Source organism: Asterias rubens, chromosome 15 (assembly GCF_902459465.1).
Source record: "Asterias rubens chromosome 15, eAstRub1.3, whole genome shotgun sequence".
NCBI classification, from domain to species: domain Eukaryota; kingdom Metazoa; phylum Echinodermata; class Asteroidea; order Forcipulatida; family Asteriidae; genus Asterias; species Asterias rubens.
The window spans coordinates 812,479-828,696 of record NC_047076.1 but is presented as its reverse complement, the minus strand read 5'-3'; the positions used below and the strand labels follow the sequence as shown (position 1 = coordinate 828,696).

Below are 16,218 nucleotides of genomic sequence, written 5' to 3'. Positions count from 1 at the left end.
GTCACGAGCAATGGAGAGCTGTTGTTAGAGACGGCTCCCTCTGAAGTACGTAGATTTTTAGAAAGATTTTTTAATAATAAAAGACTTCAGCTGAAGTATTTTATTATGCACCTGAAAGCACACAGATTTGTGCTATCAATGGCGTTTTTTAATCTTGCAACTGCGACAACCAATCGAGTCAAAATGTTCACATACATTTAGTAACCTCTTAAAATTAATGTCAATACAGTTTACTGAGAGAAGTAGGGTCACAGTGTATCCAACATACTCACAAAATAACAAACCTGTGAAAACTTCAGCTCAATTGGTCTTCGAAGTTGTAAGATAGTAAGGAAATACAAACACCCTTGTCACACGAAGTTGTGTGGTTTCACCTTGAATTCGAGACCTCAAAATCAAATTCTGAGGTCTCGAAATTAAATTCCATTATTTTTGTGAGAAATAACTTCTTTCTCGAAGACGACGTGTTATACCAACAACTCTCCATTGATCGCTAACAAGCAAGTGTTTATGCTAACAATTATTTTGAGCAATAGTATTCAGAACCCTGTAATAAAAAGGTATACAAAGTCGCAAAGCATATCGCGTGACCAATGTTAATGTTTGGTATTAAAGTTCGTAGATACCAGTGAAATGACACAAACAAAACTCTTTTAAAACTCGTTTAAAACAAAATAAAAATAAAGTATTTTATTTCTCAAAATCTTCGGCATTTTCAATGTTGAGGTGAGGTAGGTAAAACGTGAAATTAATTTTTTCTTTCAAATCTTGATCATTCTTACGTTAGACCTCCACGAATTAACAGAGTTACCAGTTGAGCGTCCCCTCCCTCATCCTTTTTTGAGGCCGCTTAATTTTTTCTAAAACTATTTTTATATTACTTTTTTTTTTTTAACAAGACAATTTGTTTGTGTATTTCTCATTAAATTTACTAATCCCTTACGAACTTGCAACTAAAAAAAAGTAAGTGGTGACTTTAAACTGAAGAATTGGTGGCCAATTTGATTTAAAATGCTTGGCGGCCACCTTTGAAAGAAAAAAAAACCTCCCTTGGCAGTGTGTTTTTGGAATGTTCCCATCGATACTAATCAAATCCAATGCCTTTCATCGTTAAGGGTTCACCAAATAGAGCAATGACATCAAAGTTTACCTCAGAACATGATTATTTGTACAGGAAACAAAGTCTTTTGTAAAATGACGTTCAGTATAACTTGGCCTTTAAGCTTCTATAAAAACAACAATATTTCAGAGCTGCCAACATTTACATCATTCATCCAGGGAGATTTTTTACAACCATGTTTGAGATTTTTAGAACTACATTCAACATATTAAGGTAAAAATTTCCATATGGAAATAATTATAACCATAATCATAATCAAGTTTCAAAATGGTTTCCACAATCAGGGAGATTGATTGTCAAATTTGTTCAACAGAACTTGGATAGATTTGTTTATTTTCAGAGAGAACTTAATGCAGAATCAGGGAAAGTTGGCAGCGCTGACCATCCTTGACAATGCATCACAAAAATACACACCATAATTGGGGAATGTTCCACAGTTGGGCAAGGTTTCACAGTTGGGCAAGGTTTCACAGTTGGGCAAGGTTTCACAGTTGGGCAAAGTTCCCACTGACACCAAAAACTTTGTAAAAATGGAAGTGTCTGTGTGAATACAAAAAAACTAACTTGTTTGTGTGTAACTGTGGAGTTACTTTTAGAGAGGTAAAATGTGTTCTAATCTATCCATCATAGTCTCGAGAGTATAGTTTTCAATGCACAAATTCTATAATAAGCAATAAGTTTGTATTTGTAATCATTTGTACAACACATCTGTATCTTAAATGAGGGTAACAGTGATTTATACCTTAATTTTTTTCCATATCGTTTTACTTCAAGATGTTAAGTCTATGTGTCTAGATGAACATGCCATAAAAATGGGACAAAGTGTAAAAAGAGGCGAAGATAAGATGTTTTGTATTCACATCCATATATGCCTTTGAAGCTTTTGAAATTGGTTCTCTTTCTTGTGGAGGTTTTTTATCCTAATGTCTTCGTTCTGCATAATTAATATACCAATTTATAGATGAAAGTGGTACTTTAAGTCGTTAAACAAAACCGATAACAATCAGTGAATAATAATGTGATATACCTTTCTATTGCCACGTCACAGCACAAGTTTTTGCAAACCTAGGTTGGAAAACTATGGAAAGCCATAAATGCAAATCAAAAACAGCTAGCTGTAGAAACGTTACATGAATATTCAAAAATAGGTTGAATTAGTAAGAAACAAATTGAAAAAATCATAACAGATATTTTAGCACATGAATCTCTACAGAAAATTATGAAATTGCTCACAGAAAAAAAAAAAATAAATAAATGCTTGTTTGTCTAATATTCAACCATGCTAGCCGAGGCTTTGTTTAATGGAAAGATCTATAGATGCAATTCATTATGATTGTAATCATGATAAGCCATCATGGGTTTTGTCATGCAGTAGACACCCTTCTCTCCCAGGGCTACAAAGCACTGGGCTAATCCAGACCAATTGTCACAATTTAGATATTTAATGAGCTCTCAAAACCAGCACAAATTAGAAGGGCAAACTTTATTGGTTTGGCTTTGAATAATTTATCAAAATTTGGATCAAAATAAAGCCTTTTTGAGACTAGGGGACACAATACTGTGTCAGTATTAAGTTCGGTTGAATTTATCTGTAAACACCCAAAGCAATCTAAGTGCACTTCTCAAAAATCGCTTATTAGGTTACTAACGTTAATATTGAGCACAAACGCTGCAACTAATTGCAAATTTTATTAGAACTTTGCAATATTCACGCACTATTGGGTTTGGGTAAATATGTCGGTTTACACCCAAACCAAACAGTGCACTCCTATTGTAAGACTTACTTTTTATAATTGGTTGGTAAATAACATCAATAAATAATATAGAGTTGAGACGTTTGCAGCTTTGTTGTAAAAGCTTGAAAGGTTTTATTATTTAGTGATGAGGTTAATGTCTCATTGCGTGGACACACTAGGAATACATCTTCCTTTTGGCTTTAACAGCTCTATCCTTACGTCTTGCCTACTTTCTGATGAGGGTAATGTCTCATTGGGTGGACACACAACGAATACATCTTCCTTTTGGCTTTGACAGCTCTATCCTTACGTCTTGCCTACTTTCTTTTTCTTCTTCTTTTTCTTTTTCTTGGTTGCAACATTATTGGCAACATCACCTGAAGAGAAAGAAAAAATCAAACATTGTGTCAGAAACAAGCCGATCGATAGTTAATTGTAAAGGTATTATACAGGATGATACAGAGCTAACAAAATAGTGGCAGACACACAAAAAAATAGCTGTGTTAGTCTGATAGATAAAACAAGAAAGGTAGTGGCAGCACTCAAAGACTAACTAATTACATGCTTAAAGACACTGGACACTATTGGTAATTACATGCTTAAAGACACTGGACTCTATTGGTAATTACATGCTTAAAGACACTGGACACTATTGGTAATTACATGCTTAAAGACACTGGACACTATTGGTAATTACATGCTTAAAGACACTGGACTCTATTGGTAATTACATGCTTAAAGACACTGGACACTATTGGTAATTACATGCTTAAAGACACTGGACACTATTGGTAATTACATGCTTAAAGACACTGGACACTATTGGTAATTACATGCTTAAAGACACTGGACACTATTGGTAATTGTCAAAGACCAGTCTTCTCACTTGGTGTATCTTAAAGACACTGGACACTATTGGTAATTGTCAAAGACCAGTCTTCTCACTTCGTGTATCTTAAAGACACTGGACACTATTGGTAATTACATGCTTAAAGACACTGGACACTATTGGTAATTGTCAAAGACCAGTCTTCTCACTTGGTGTATCTTAAAGACACTGGACACTATTGGTAATTGTCAAAGACCAGTCTTCTCACTTCGTGTTAAAGACACTGGACACTATTGGTAATTGTCAAAGACCAGTCTTCTCACTTCGTGTATCTTAAAGACACTGGACACTATTGGTAATTGTCAAAGACCAGTCTTCTCACTTGGTGTTAAAGACACTGGACACTATTGGTAATTGTCAAAGACCAGTCTTCTCACTTGGTGTATCTTAAAGACACTGGACACTATTGGTAATTGTCAAAGACCAGTCTTCTCACTTGGTGTTAAAGACACTGGACTCTATTGGTAATTGTCAAAGACCAGTCTTCTCACTTCGTGTTAAAGACACTGGACACTATTGGTAATTGTCAAAGACCAGTCTTCTCACTTCGTGTATCTTAAAGACACTGGACACTATTGGTAATTGTCAAAGACCAGTCTTCTCACTTGGTGTTAAAGACACTGGACACTATTGGTAATTGTCAAAGACCAGTCTTCTCACTTGGTGTATCTTAAAGACACTGGACACTATTGGTAATTGTCAAAGACCAGTCTTCTCACTTGGTGTTAAAGACACTGGACTCTATTGGTAATTGTCAAAGACCAGTCTTCTCACTTGGTGTATCTTAAAGACACTGGACACTATTGGTAATTGTCAAAGACCAGTCTTCTCACTTCGTGTATCATATGCATAAAATAACAAACCTGTGAAAATTTGAACTCAATTGGTCATCGAAGTTGCGAATTAATAATTAAAGAAAAATTACCCTTGTCACACAAAGTTGTGTGCTTTCAGATGCTTGATTTCAAGACTTTAAATTCTGAATCCGAGGTCTCCGTCACTTCAGTAGAGGGAGCTGTTTCTCACAATCTTGTATAAATCAGTCAATCAATCAGAGGGAATTTATATAGCGCCAAAATCAACCAAAGTTGTTCAGAGGCGCTCAACCTCTCCCCATTACTCGTAATCAAGAAAGGTTTTATGATAATAATTATTTTAAGTAATTACCAATAGTGTCCACTGCCTTTAACTGCAAGAGCTTTTAGCAGCAACTTCCGGCAGACAGTGTTCATGTTTTGTGTGATCAATCATGCACATGAAATAACAAACCCGTGCACATTTTGACTCAATCCAGAATACGAGTCAGTAGAAAGTAAAAAACCAAGCAACTTTTTAAGCATGAACACATTGTTCTTAATTTCAACTGTAACTACTTAAATCAGCTTTTGTGTTTCAGAAGGTTTTCAGATTTTTTCTCTAACGAGATTTTAATAGTATGAACTTCATAACTAGTAAGCTTTCAGACTAAATTTAAACAATGATCTTTTTATCCTTACAAATCCTGTATAATACCTTTAAATAATCAACTGAAATTGAACTAGTAACATAAATAACATTAAAACAAAGAAGAAGAAGATATTACTAAGTTTTACCTTTTACATTTTTTGTCATATTTTTTGGAGGAAACGTTGCTGGTATACGACCTGCCGCCATCTGACTTGGTAGTATCAAATTTGTGTCAAGTGGTAACCATGGCAACAGAGGAGGCGGGCAGGGTTGCATCATTGGAGTATCGATGTGCGATTTGTGTAGATCATAGGGAGACCTGAAGAAGGGAAGTAGGACAAATAAAATGTGAAGTGTTGAAGTTAAATCAATAAACTATTTCAAATGATTACTTTAGTAGTAATAATAATAATATATACTGTTTTAAGTACTTGATTTTCCAGTGGTGGTTGTGGGTAAGCCTGTTTTTAATAAAAGGCTTTTAGGTATTTTTTCCTGAAATATAAACAAAACAGCTCTATTTACATGGATTTTCGGATTGTGGATTGTAACATACATTTTTAAAAGGTTCATAAATTTTTATTCTCAAATTTTGATTAAAACCTGATCTAATTACCAGGATTTTACTGTTGTGGTTGTGGATTGTAATATACAGATTTAAATCAGTGATGTTAAGCTTTGGAAAATGCTTCTCTCTTTTAAAACTCAAACTATTATTGTTGGAAAGTAATTTCGTTGAGTATCTTATGTGCATGTAATTTGAAATGAATTGTGTTTTTTTGTTAATCAGTAAATAAATTGACTGTTTTTTAGTGCAGATGAGAAAACCTTTTTTGCTTTTAACTTGAATTGAATTGACTTGAATTGAGTTTCCAGTGGTGGTTGTTGATTGTATACAGTTTTAAAAGGTTCTTAAATATTTATTCTTGGAATCTATTGAATGTGTATTACAGTTTTAAAAGGCTTGGAGATATTTTTTCGTGAAGTATAATTAAAACCTGTTCTAATTACCTTAATTTTCTGGTGGTGGTTGTGGACTGTAATTTACAGTTTAAATAAGAGGCTCATAGAAATTTGTCCAGAAAAATAATAATTTCAAACTGATCTAATTACCTTGACGTTCCTGTTGTATAAAAGGCTCAGATATATTTTTTTTTCGTGAAGTATAATTAAAAATTGATCTAATATTAATTTTGGTTTTTACCCATACACCGATGTGTGTTAGCACTGTATACTCAGTACTTTCCCGAGTCCTGTGAAAAAAATATCACAGGCAAATTACTCGGGTGGGATTCGAACCCACGACCCTTGCAATTCTAGAGCAGTGTCTTACCAACTAGACTACCGAGGTTGCCTGGTAGCTAGAGGCAGTACGAATTACCTTGATTTTCCGGTGTTGGTTGTTGATTGTAATATACAGACGTGCATATCACCAGCCGAATGACACAGCAAGTAGTGACCTTCGGACAAACTGGAAAAGAAAAAGAAATTCATATCAAAGATTTGACTGAAAATTTGGGATTGTGATTGGGCAGATTATCTACCTCTTTGATCTGTGATTGGTCGATTGAGTTGTCTTTACTGCGTTCAAGATTCTTTTGATATAATATCTGTACAGGGTTTGCACTTTACCTTTTCAGTGACTAGTCCGCAGGAACAGTTAGCTTGTCATTTCACTGGTCTGTCAGCTTTTTTTACTAGTCCATTTTTCATATTAAATAGGGTTGCTTTTTAACACTGAACTAGCCAGCTGGACCACTTGGAGAGAACTTTGACTGGTCCTCAGGTGTTTTAGCTGGTATTTGGCCAGTGAGCCAGTGGAAGTGGACACTATAGGCAATTACTCAAAATAATTATTATCATAAAACCTTTCTTGATTAAGAGTAATGGGGAGAGGTTAATAGTATAAAACATTGTGAGAAACAGCTCCCTCTGAAGTGACATAGTTTTTGATAAAGAAGTAATTTTTTCACGAATTTGATTTCGAGACCTCAGATTTAGAAATTAAGGTCTCGAACTGAAAGCACACAACTTCGTGTGACCATGGTGCGACAAAGGTGTTTTTTCTTTCATTAATATATCGCAGCTTCGACGACCGATTGAGCTCAAATTTTCACAGGTTTGTTATTTTATGCTTATGTTGAGATACACCAACTGTGAAGACTAGTCCTTAACAATTACCAACAGTGTCCAGTGTCTTTAAGGGAGAACGAGTGTACATACAATTAAAAACAAAAAACTACTACACTACTACTACCACACAGGACCAGTCAAATGGTTTCTGCAAGTAAAAATCCACTCTTGTAAGAAGTAAAATTTTTGGAACGTGATGAATAAATAGTTTTGAAATGTTACCTTGTAAGTTTATCCAGTACTTGAGATATCATCTTCATACACTGAGACGGCCTGCAATGGAAAATAATATTAATTACATCTTAGATGTTAAATCCCTGAATACAAATATTTTAATAGCGCAAAATCTATCACAAGAAGTGTCTACTTACTGGAAAGATGGCTGTTCCCAAATGGAACTATGCATGTCAAAGTGTTCCAGCAGTATCAGGTCAGAGGTCAATGCGTTCATACGACCTAAAAGTAGGTACAACAAAATCACTAATTATCAAATTAAACCTTGACCTAGATGCAAAAATGTAATCTGTACAGAACAGGCCCAAATATTTGGCTTTGCTTACCATAAGCGAAGAATCTAAGCTCATGGCAGCAGAGAATTATGCGCTAACGTCAAGCGTATTTCATGTTTTAGCAGGGAATCTTTGCTTGTCGCATGTGTACACCAAATTACTAGTCATTCTTTGCTCACACAGCTAGCACAGAAATTCGGCGCTTGCAAAGTAAGCAGAGAATGGTGATTGAAAACGCAGCATTCGGTGGTAAGCAGAGCCATTATATCGGGCCCAGAATGTTCCGCAACTCTTTACCAATATAAAAAATAAATTCCACCGAAGATATGTTAATGTACCTTGAATGACCTTTGACCCTGGTTGTAGCAGCAGGCTAATCCACAGCTTGGTGAGTTCACTTACGCTTATTTGCTCAAAACCAAAGTGAGGCTGAAACTCCATCTTTGAAAGGATGCTTGTCACTTGACCCTGGGGGAAAGAAGACAAAAGTTGTCAACAGGTTTTTTCACAGATGTTTGGTAAAAAAAATTTTCAAAATGAAAAAGAAGAAAATCAGAGCATACTGATTGCAACAACGGTTCTTTTCAGGTTTGCGGCAATCAAAGCACAATAATGCTTACCAGAATAAGGTTACCAGCCAAACTACTCAGTCACATGTGCAGTTTGTGACTGGTATCCTGCTCATCCTGCTGAGCAGAGCATTTGTAAGCAATATTTTCGGCTTGAAGCAGCTCTATAAATTTGGGTCCAGATCTCACTGACACAATGATGGATGCTCTAATTTTTGATTAATTTTGTTTTCTTGAGTTTTTCTTTACATGAAAACATCCTCACCTTGTTGAGATTTGTAACTCCAGAGGGCGCACTCACCGCATCAATGTCGCTCCTCACTAAAATGTTGAGTTTTCCGAATCTCCACAGAGTGTAATCAACCCTTCCATCCATTTCACTCTTATAAGTAGAAGGATCCTCAACACAAAGGTCACTCTGACCTTGAACACATGGAATAGTTATGAGCGGCTTGGGAGGAGACTGGTTCTCCATCTTGCTACTGTGCAGCTTCTGCTGGAGTTTGAGTATTGAGTCCATTGTAGACTCCTCTCCAGTTGTTTTACTCTGCTTGTTAGCGCGAGTTTTAACAGGTAGCCTTTTTTGAGTTTTAGTTTCATGAGGTTGAGTAATTGCTTGGTGGGAAGCTGTTTTAGAAACTTTGGTTGAGTTTTCATTTTCAATGATAGGCGTTGGTTCTTCTCTGGTGGCAGTGGAGTTGTCTGAAATGTTAGCTATATTATTCATTGTGTCTGATGACGGGGCAGGATCAGTGTTGCTGCTAGGGGGATAGTTTTGATTTTGACTATCTGCAGCTTTTGATAAGGCAGCTACAACTGCTTCTTCACTTCCAGTCGTCACATTCTTAGATCGGAGATTGTATCTCTTACAAGGTATGAGATTTTCTACGTCCGACTTGGGCATCTCCTTGTGGTTGGCATCGGGGGAATGGGGTGATGTTTCCGGATCAGATGGGCAACACATGACAAGTGTTTTTCCTCTTTGGTCCTGAAAGGGTGGAGACATGGGTGACTCAGGTACCAAAGTTGCACCCCTGGCTTGAGGTGTGTGGGATAAGGAACCATGATCAACCCCTTTCTGACTGGGTGGGGGCGAGAGGGGCGAGTCTGTTATGAGCGCATCTTTCTTAGAAATAAGAGATGACTCTGTCTTGGAATTTGGTTTTTTGTCAGATGTGTTCTTTACTGATGAACATGCGCTATCCTCTGACTGTGTAGATGATGTGGGTTGAGTTGCAGTCTCTGGTTGGTGAAGTTTCTTGAGGCGACAACTTCTTCTTGGTGCGGATAATGCGTCTGTTGTCAGCTCACTACTTATGTGCCGTTTTCTTGGCCTATTCGCAGTTCGTTCAGATGCGCTCTGCTGATTCTCTTGAGCGCAGTCTGATTTAATTTCTTCTTGTGGAGTATTATCAACAGAATATTGCTTAAATTGTGTTTTGATGCTGGAAAGTGACAGATTATCTTGGCATTTCCTAATCTGTGGGGACTCAGGATCTGAGCTCAAAGCAATCATTAACTCTCCTTCACTGACATCACTCTCTAAAGCAAATTCATTTCTCTCTACCTTGAAAGTTGACTGGTTTAAGATTGAAACTTCCTGCCTTGGTTGTGCGGAGCTATCTGATGACACGCCGAACATCATACTGCGCTGGCAAGATGTCTCAAGATTTGAAGATGTATGGCTGGACTTTTCTTCTTTATATTCCAGCGACTCATGTGCACTTATCTCGCTATCAGATGAAGAAGGTGAAGTCGTTCCTATTTTGTCATGAGTTTTCTTACCATCTGAAGAGATTATATCAGAGGGTGTTTTGTTCAAAACCTGTGGGCGATTATTGTTGGGTGCTGGAGAATGCGGAAGAATGGATCTGTTGATATTTGTATCACCCAAGATCTCCTGAGTCGTCTTGTCCATTGTAGGCTGACTCTCAGTCTTAATCAAACTGGTGACCAGAGCGGGCTGGTGCTCCTCTTTTGCGATATCAAGACATTGTATCTTTACATCACTCTCTTCAGATGCTCCTCCGGGTTTAAGACTTACTTTAGTTTGCTTTAAAGTTTTCTTGTCTGATTTACAAACAGTTGATCCAAAAGTCTCCAGATTGCTCAAATCAAGCTCCTGACTGTCAAAATAATTGTTGGAAATTTCAGGAGATTTCTGGCTTTCATTTGTTACCTCTTCGTCACTCTCAGAGTCATGATTACTAAAATAACTCTCAGTAGTCGCATTTTGAGTCAGGTATGCACTTAGGACTGCGGAGTGGAATGTTCTACTACCTTCATGGGGGTAGTATGCGTTTGTGAGGGGATCGCTGATGTAAACTGTCTTGACAGAAACTTCTGCGTCTGGTAGCCGAGTTGATTTGACGTGAATAGGAATCTGCCAATTCTTATCAAAATCTGGGGCGTGGTTGTCAGCAAGAGTTGCTAGCGATGCAGTTGCTATGACGACATTGGCTTGATATTTTGTAGCTAACTTCACAACATTTTGATCATCGATCAGCTCCTTCAGAAAAAAAAAAGTCAATATTAAGATTAAATGTCATATCTTAACAGTTATACAATAAACATTGGTGTGTCGGTGTGGTGTGTGGAAAACATCTTAGATGGAAAACTACAACTAGGCATCATGAAGGGAATGTGGTAATTATCTTGGGCCCAATTTCATGGCTATGCTTACTGCCAAACTCTTGGCTTATAATCACCATTCATACTGTGCAACCCATGAAATATGCTTGACATAAGCGCGAAATTTCCTTCTTCCATAAGCACCGATTCTTTGCCTCTGGTGTAAGCAAAGCCATGAAATTGGGCCTTGCTTAAAAGGCAGGCAAGATACTTCACCGAGGCAATGCCTCCTCCATTGCCCCTGGTCATTGCCTCTGTGACCCTTGAATGTTCCAATAGAAATTTACAATTTCCTCATAGACGTGCCCTTTACCAAGGAGAAAATTCCTTGGTGTCCTTCTAGGTGCCCTTGCCCTTTCAAATATGAAGCATCAGGCCTGAAAGGTAATGGTGAACAAAACAGGTTTTACAAAATTGTCAGCTTACATCTTAAACATTTACTTCAAGAAGAAAACCAACCTTTGACTTAGTATCAGTATTTCTGGTGGCTGCTGGCTTGGTTTGACTCTGTATCTGGAAAGCTGTTGCAACATTATGATGAAGTTTTCTGTCAATGGTCGACTCATCTACAATCCTTTGTTCTCCCTGTTCAGTCAAAAATCAAAAGAAATTCCTAAAACCAATATTTTATTAAGAAGTAACAGAATAACAGTCTTATATAGCGCACGTATCTACCAAACAAGGTACTCAAGGCGCTGAGTATATACAAACTTTCAGAAAGATAGGTTATTGCAGTGATGGATTGTGAGACCCTATTATGTAGCACCTTATAAGGGTTTACAAGGTGCTACGGCGCATATAGCAGCCACAGCCAGGAACACCAGGGTGAACCCCTTCTCTTTTCGATAAGTGCACTGGGTTCTTTTACATGTGTTGCACAACACATGGGACCAACAGCTTTATGTTCCATCCGAAGATCGGAGCAATGGTTATGTGTCCTGCTTAAGCACACAGGTGTCACAACTGGGGACTCGAACCAACACTCTGCTGATCAGAAACACCAGAGTTTGAATTCGGTGCTCTTAACCGCTTGGCCACGACACTTCCATGACACTTCCACAGAAGCAACTAGTAAACATACCGGTACAAGAATGTTAATCAATCATGTAGGAGTGATGGTTCTGAATAGAGTCAGTGCAGTATCAATGTCATGAGAGTGCCAAGAGGAATGTCTTACCAAGACTAAGAGACGAGAACCAAAGGTGAGAACAGGATCTGATGGGAAGACGTTAGATGAGACGATACCAACAGTCTGATGTAAACTGTAATGTTGCGGAAGATTCTTCACTCTCTTCTCTTGAGATAGCCAGTGCTTCTAAAACAATTAAAAATAATCCAACATTTTGTCAAAAAATTATATTTACAATGCTTTTGTTGGGCGCAATATTTAAAGTTGTATTTTTTAATTCTTGTGGTGCGCTATTTTGTGACGGCGCAAACTTTGTCCCCTGGCATGATTTTAAAATTTGCGCGGGATAGTCTAAAGTGCATGGTTAGCCAAGATTATAGCTCCGGAGTGTTAGTAGACCCCTCATAAAACTTATTTAGGTAAAAAGCAGGCGGTTCTTTTCAGAACCAAGCGGTCTCCCGAAATCCGCTGTAGTAAAATAAAAAGCAAAACCTAGTTCCAAAAGAGCAAAATCTACACAGCTAGCAATTATACACATGGTGTTGCGGCAAGCAGAATATACATTGTTACCTCACTATGCAATGCCTCTAAAACTATATATGGGTCACTCCACCCGCAAACCGAATATACATTGTTACCTCACTATGCAATGCCTCTACAACTATATATGGGTCATTCCACCAAGTTGAGACACAGGACAAACCGAATATACATTGTTACCTCACTATGCAATGCCTCTAAAACTATATATGGGTCATTCCACCAAGTTGAGACACAGGACGACATACAAGGAACAAGTTGTTCCAGCTCAAACTTAATAATAATAATACCATTTATATAGTGTCTTTTCCTAAGGATACAAAGCGCTCAGAGAATGACAGGAAAAAAACAAAAAAGGGAATGCAAACAAAAACCAAGAGGAAAACCACGACTAGGCAAAGCTTGCAGCATTTAGCCAAGAAAGTCCCGCGAAAAGCTGGTCTCTCTTTGACTAGAACTGCAGGCCAAGCAAGGCGAGATTTACTGATTGAAAAGGAATGTTTTCAGAGACCTTTTGAACATGGTAACAGAGCTAGAACTTTTGGTTGAGTTTGGAAGGGAATTCCACATCCTACTTGCCTGTAGAAACTGCATGGCTTGTGGAGACAGCTGCTCATAGTCCTTAGGGTTGCTTCTTGCAACTCGTTCTGCATATTTCATAAAATCCTGTTGTTCCTTGTGAACCGTAATCTGTAACTTCTAAGACAAGACAAGGAAAGAAAAATATAGTTTTCTGTTTTTTAATTGTCTGCTTACTGCCCAGTTAGTCGATTTTTACAATGTTAAATCATTAGCAAAATGTCTGGCCCCAAAAATACAAAGCAGGTTTTTAAATGATGGTTTGTTTTTGGAGGTCAAGACAGGGGTTGCAGAAATTGATCAGCAATTAAGTTTGGTAAGCAGTATTTCCTGCTTAACAAACTTATGCAATTGTGACCTAGAGGCCACAGATCTAGAGGCCATGACCTCTTGTTGCCCATGGTCTTGGCCTTGATGCCCCTTCAAAAGTTTCCCATGGACTTCAAGATTTTCCAATGGAAATGCCCTTTGTAAAATGAAAATGGCCTTGCCCTCTCAAAATTGACATTCCAGGTCTTATGCACTACATGCGCCAATCCTGCACGCCATTATGCAAGGGATCCATATCATGAATGATGGTAGGAGACTTTGAAGAGGTTCAGGGTAGGACGGGGGAATTCTCTTACCCTCAGTTGTTGTTTCTCTGTGATAAGTTCCGGAGATGTTGTATACCGCGACTGGTTGGAGTGTCGGAGTCCATGTTTCTGCCATAGCGCAATGTAGAGCTGCTGTTGAGCATGTGTCAAGGAGGAAAATCTAGAAATGTAGGAAATATAGGAAGTTTTAAGGGATTGTTACTTCTTTTCTTAAGACCTAAAGGTTATCAAAAAAAGTTAAATTTTGGACATTCTAAGTGCAAACTTACCTTCTATCGAAATGTTTATAAAAACTTTTTCAAATCTTGCCATAGAATATAGGTTGGTCAGTTTTGTGAGGGCCATGTCAGGCCTGGTAACCATGGTTACTGTTGCCCCTGGTCTTGGCCTTAGTACCCCTTAAGATTTTCCAATGGAAGTACCCCATTGCAAAATTAAAATGGCCTTGCCCTTGCAAAGATGAAATTCCAGGCCTGCGCTGTCCCAAGCCAACTCATGCAAACATGAGTGTTCTGAGCAGGTTAATCAATTACAGTACTTTGTTATTTTATTCCTACTGCAGCAGCTAAGCTGATCAACCGTTAGGGGGCACGCAGCGCCAGCATAGCTGCACTGTGGAGCTTCCCTTGCTGGCAGCCCCCTGCTGGGTCATTGGGTAACCCGTTAGCCATGGATGCATCTCGTTCGCTCGATGATTGTACTTGCATTGTATCAATAAAAGCAATTGCAAAAAATAGTTAATGGCCTGACGTTTCGACCCTAGCAGAGTCTTTCTCTTAGCCTTTGAGCCTTCTAGGGTCAAAACATCAGGCCATTAACTATTTTTGCATTTATACCCTCGGTCCATTTGGTTGCAACAGTACCTTGGGTATGGACATTGTGGTTTTGGACTCTTTAGAGTCCATCGCTTCGGTTTCAGATGATCCTGAGGGACGACATTGACACCTTTGTGAATCTGGTCAGAGAGTGATCGAGAGCTTTGGATTGGTTGACCTGGTAGTATCACATGACTTCTAGAAGTAGCTGGATTACGCTGTTTGGTATTGGATGGTTTTCTGACAAAAGAAGAAAATGTGTGGTGAATTTGAGAAGCATGTGAGTACAAATTACAAATTGAATAATATGACTGGGCCCCAATACTAGGTGCGTTCGTTTAGCTTCCCTAGGTCCACCCCGGTGTGTGGTAGGTTTTTTTCCAGGACGAACGTGGGTAATTATATCTGCACACGTTTGTCCTGGAAAAAAAAAAGCCACACATCGGGATCGACCCGGGGGAGCTAATTGAACGCACCCATAGAAGTCAAACCATGATCTAGTATAGGTCCCGAGTAGGGCTATATTTATATCATTTTCTTAAATTAGACCCTCGTGCAGTCTTTTGAAATCAGACTTAAGCTATAAAACACAATTTTTTAAAGAAAATTTAGAGGAACTCAAAATCTCATGTTTCAGTCCAACTCAACTCAACCCCCCCCCCCCCCCCCAAGGGCCAAGTCAGATTAATAAGTAATATTGCGATTCAGAACTGCAAAAGGCCCAATGCATTTATGGGTAGGCAGAGGGAGATTCGACACCCGCAGTGTTATTGTCATGTATGACGTGCAAACGCATGGCCTATATCTCTGTGTGGGTTCAACAGCGCCCCCCCCCCCTCTTAATATTTCTAAATTCACGATAAACCTTTTTATTTCTTATTCTTAATAACTTTTTAGCAATTGTTCACTTGGAAGAAATTTCCGTTCACCACTTTTTCGCTCATTTTTTACAAAAAGGGATATCTCATTCTCAATTCTCATTTTTTGAGGTAAATTAGAATTAGATACTATTTCATATTGAATGAAAAAGTGGTGGCGTCATACGTAAACTTTTGCCATATTTGTCTTTCGGCAACCCCCCACCCCTACTTCGTTCTAGAAACTATAAGGCTCCCGTAGTTTCTAGAAGTACCCCCCCCCCCCCCCGCCACCCTCCTTCCAAATCCAACCTCCTGGCTCCACATACCCCCTGACCCTGTCCTGTGCTGTGGGATTTTGATTGACTACCTCTTTTTAAGTGGCGATCCTCCTTCCGCCGCGCGTGCATCGTAGGCTTGAAAAAGCTCAATGTCGAACCGGGGTTTCAAAGAAAAGTTTTCATATTCGTCTTCTGTGAAGAATGCAGAAGCGTCGCGATTTTTTGACATTCTAAAAATCCTCCCCAACTTCGAAGACAAAAACCCCGTCAAGTTTACAAATATTGTTGACGGTATTTAAAAGTCTGGTTCCAATCATCAGAGAAGTTATCTTTGCGTGATCAGACGTCAGGAAAAAACATAGTTAAACTAAAAAAAAAAAACAGACGG

At 38.3% G+C, this 16,218-nt stretch overlaps 1 protein-coding gene across 2 annotated transcripts; it reads right to left on the bottom strand.

Moving 5' to 3' along the window:
* Nucleotides 1-2,402: 2,402 nt before the first annotated feature.
* LOC117300327 (little elongation complex subunit 2-like) lies at nt 2,403-16,189 on the bottom strand. 2 transcript variants are annotated; one of them, XM_033784076.1, is made up of 13 exons: nt 15,920-16,189; nt 14,741-14,932; nt 13,908-14,037; nt 13,282-13,401; nt 12,211-12,348; nt 11,493-11,618; nt 8,668-10,911; nt 8,172-8,301; nt 7,696-7,780; nt 7,547-7,597; nt 6,573-6,662; nt 5,338-5,510; nt 2,403-3,233 (listed from the first exon to the last, which is right to left on the bottom strand). In XM_033784076.1, the coding sequence occupies exons 1-13, from the start codon at nt 16,057-16,059 to the stop codon at nt 3,163-3,165; spliced, it is 3,690 nt and encodes a 1,229-aa protein (XP_033639967.1). In that variant the 5' UTR covers nt 16,060-16,189; the 3' UTR covers nt 2,403-3,162. The 2 variants fall into 2 exon arrangements, with proteins under 2 accessions (XP_033639967.1, XP_033639968.1); XM_033784077.1 differs by having other exon boundaries at nt 13,282-13,398.
* Between the last annotated feature and the right edge of the window lie 29 nt (nt 16,190-16,218).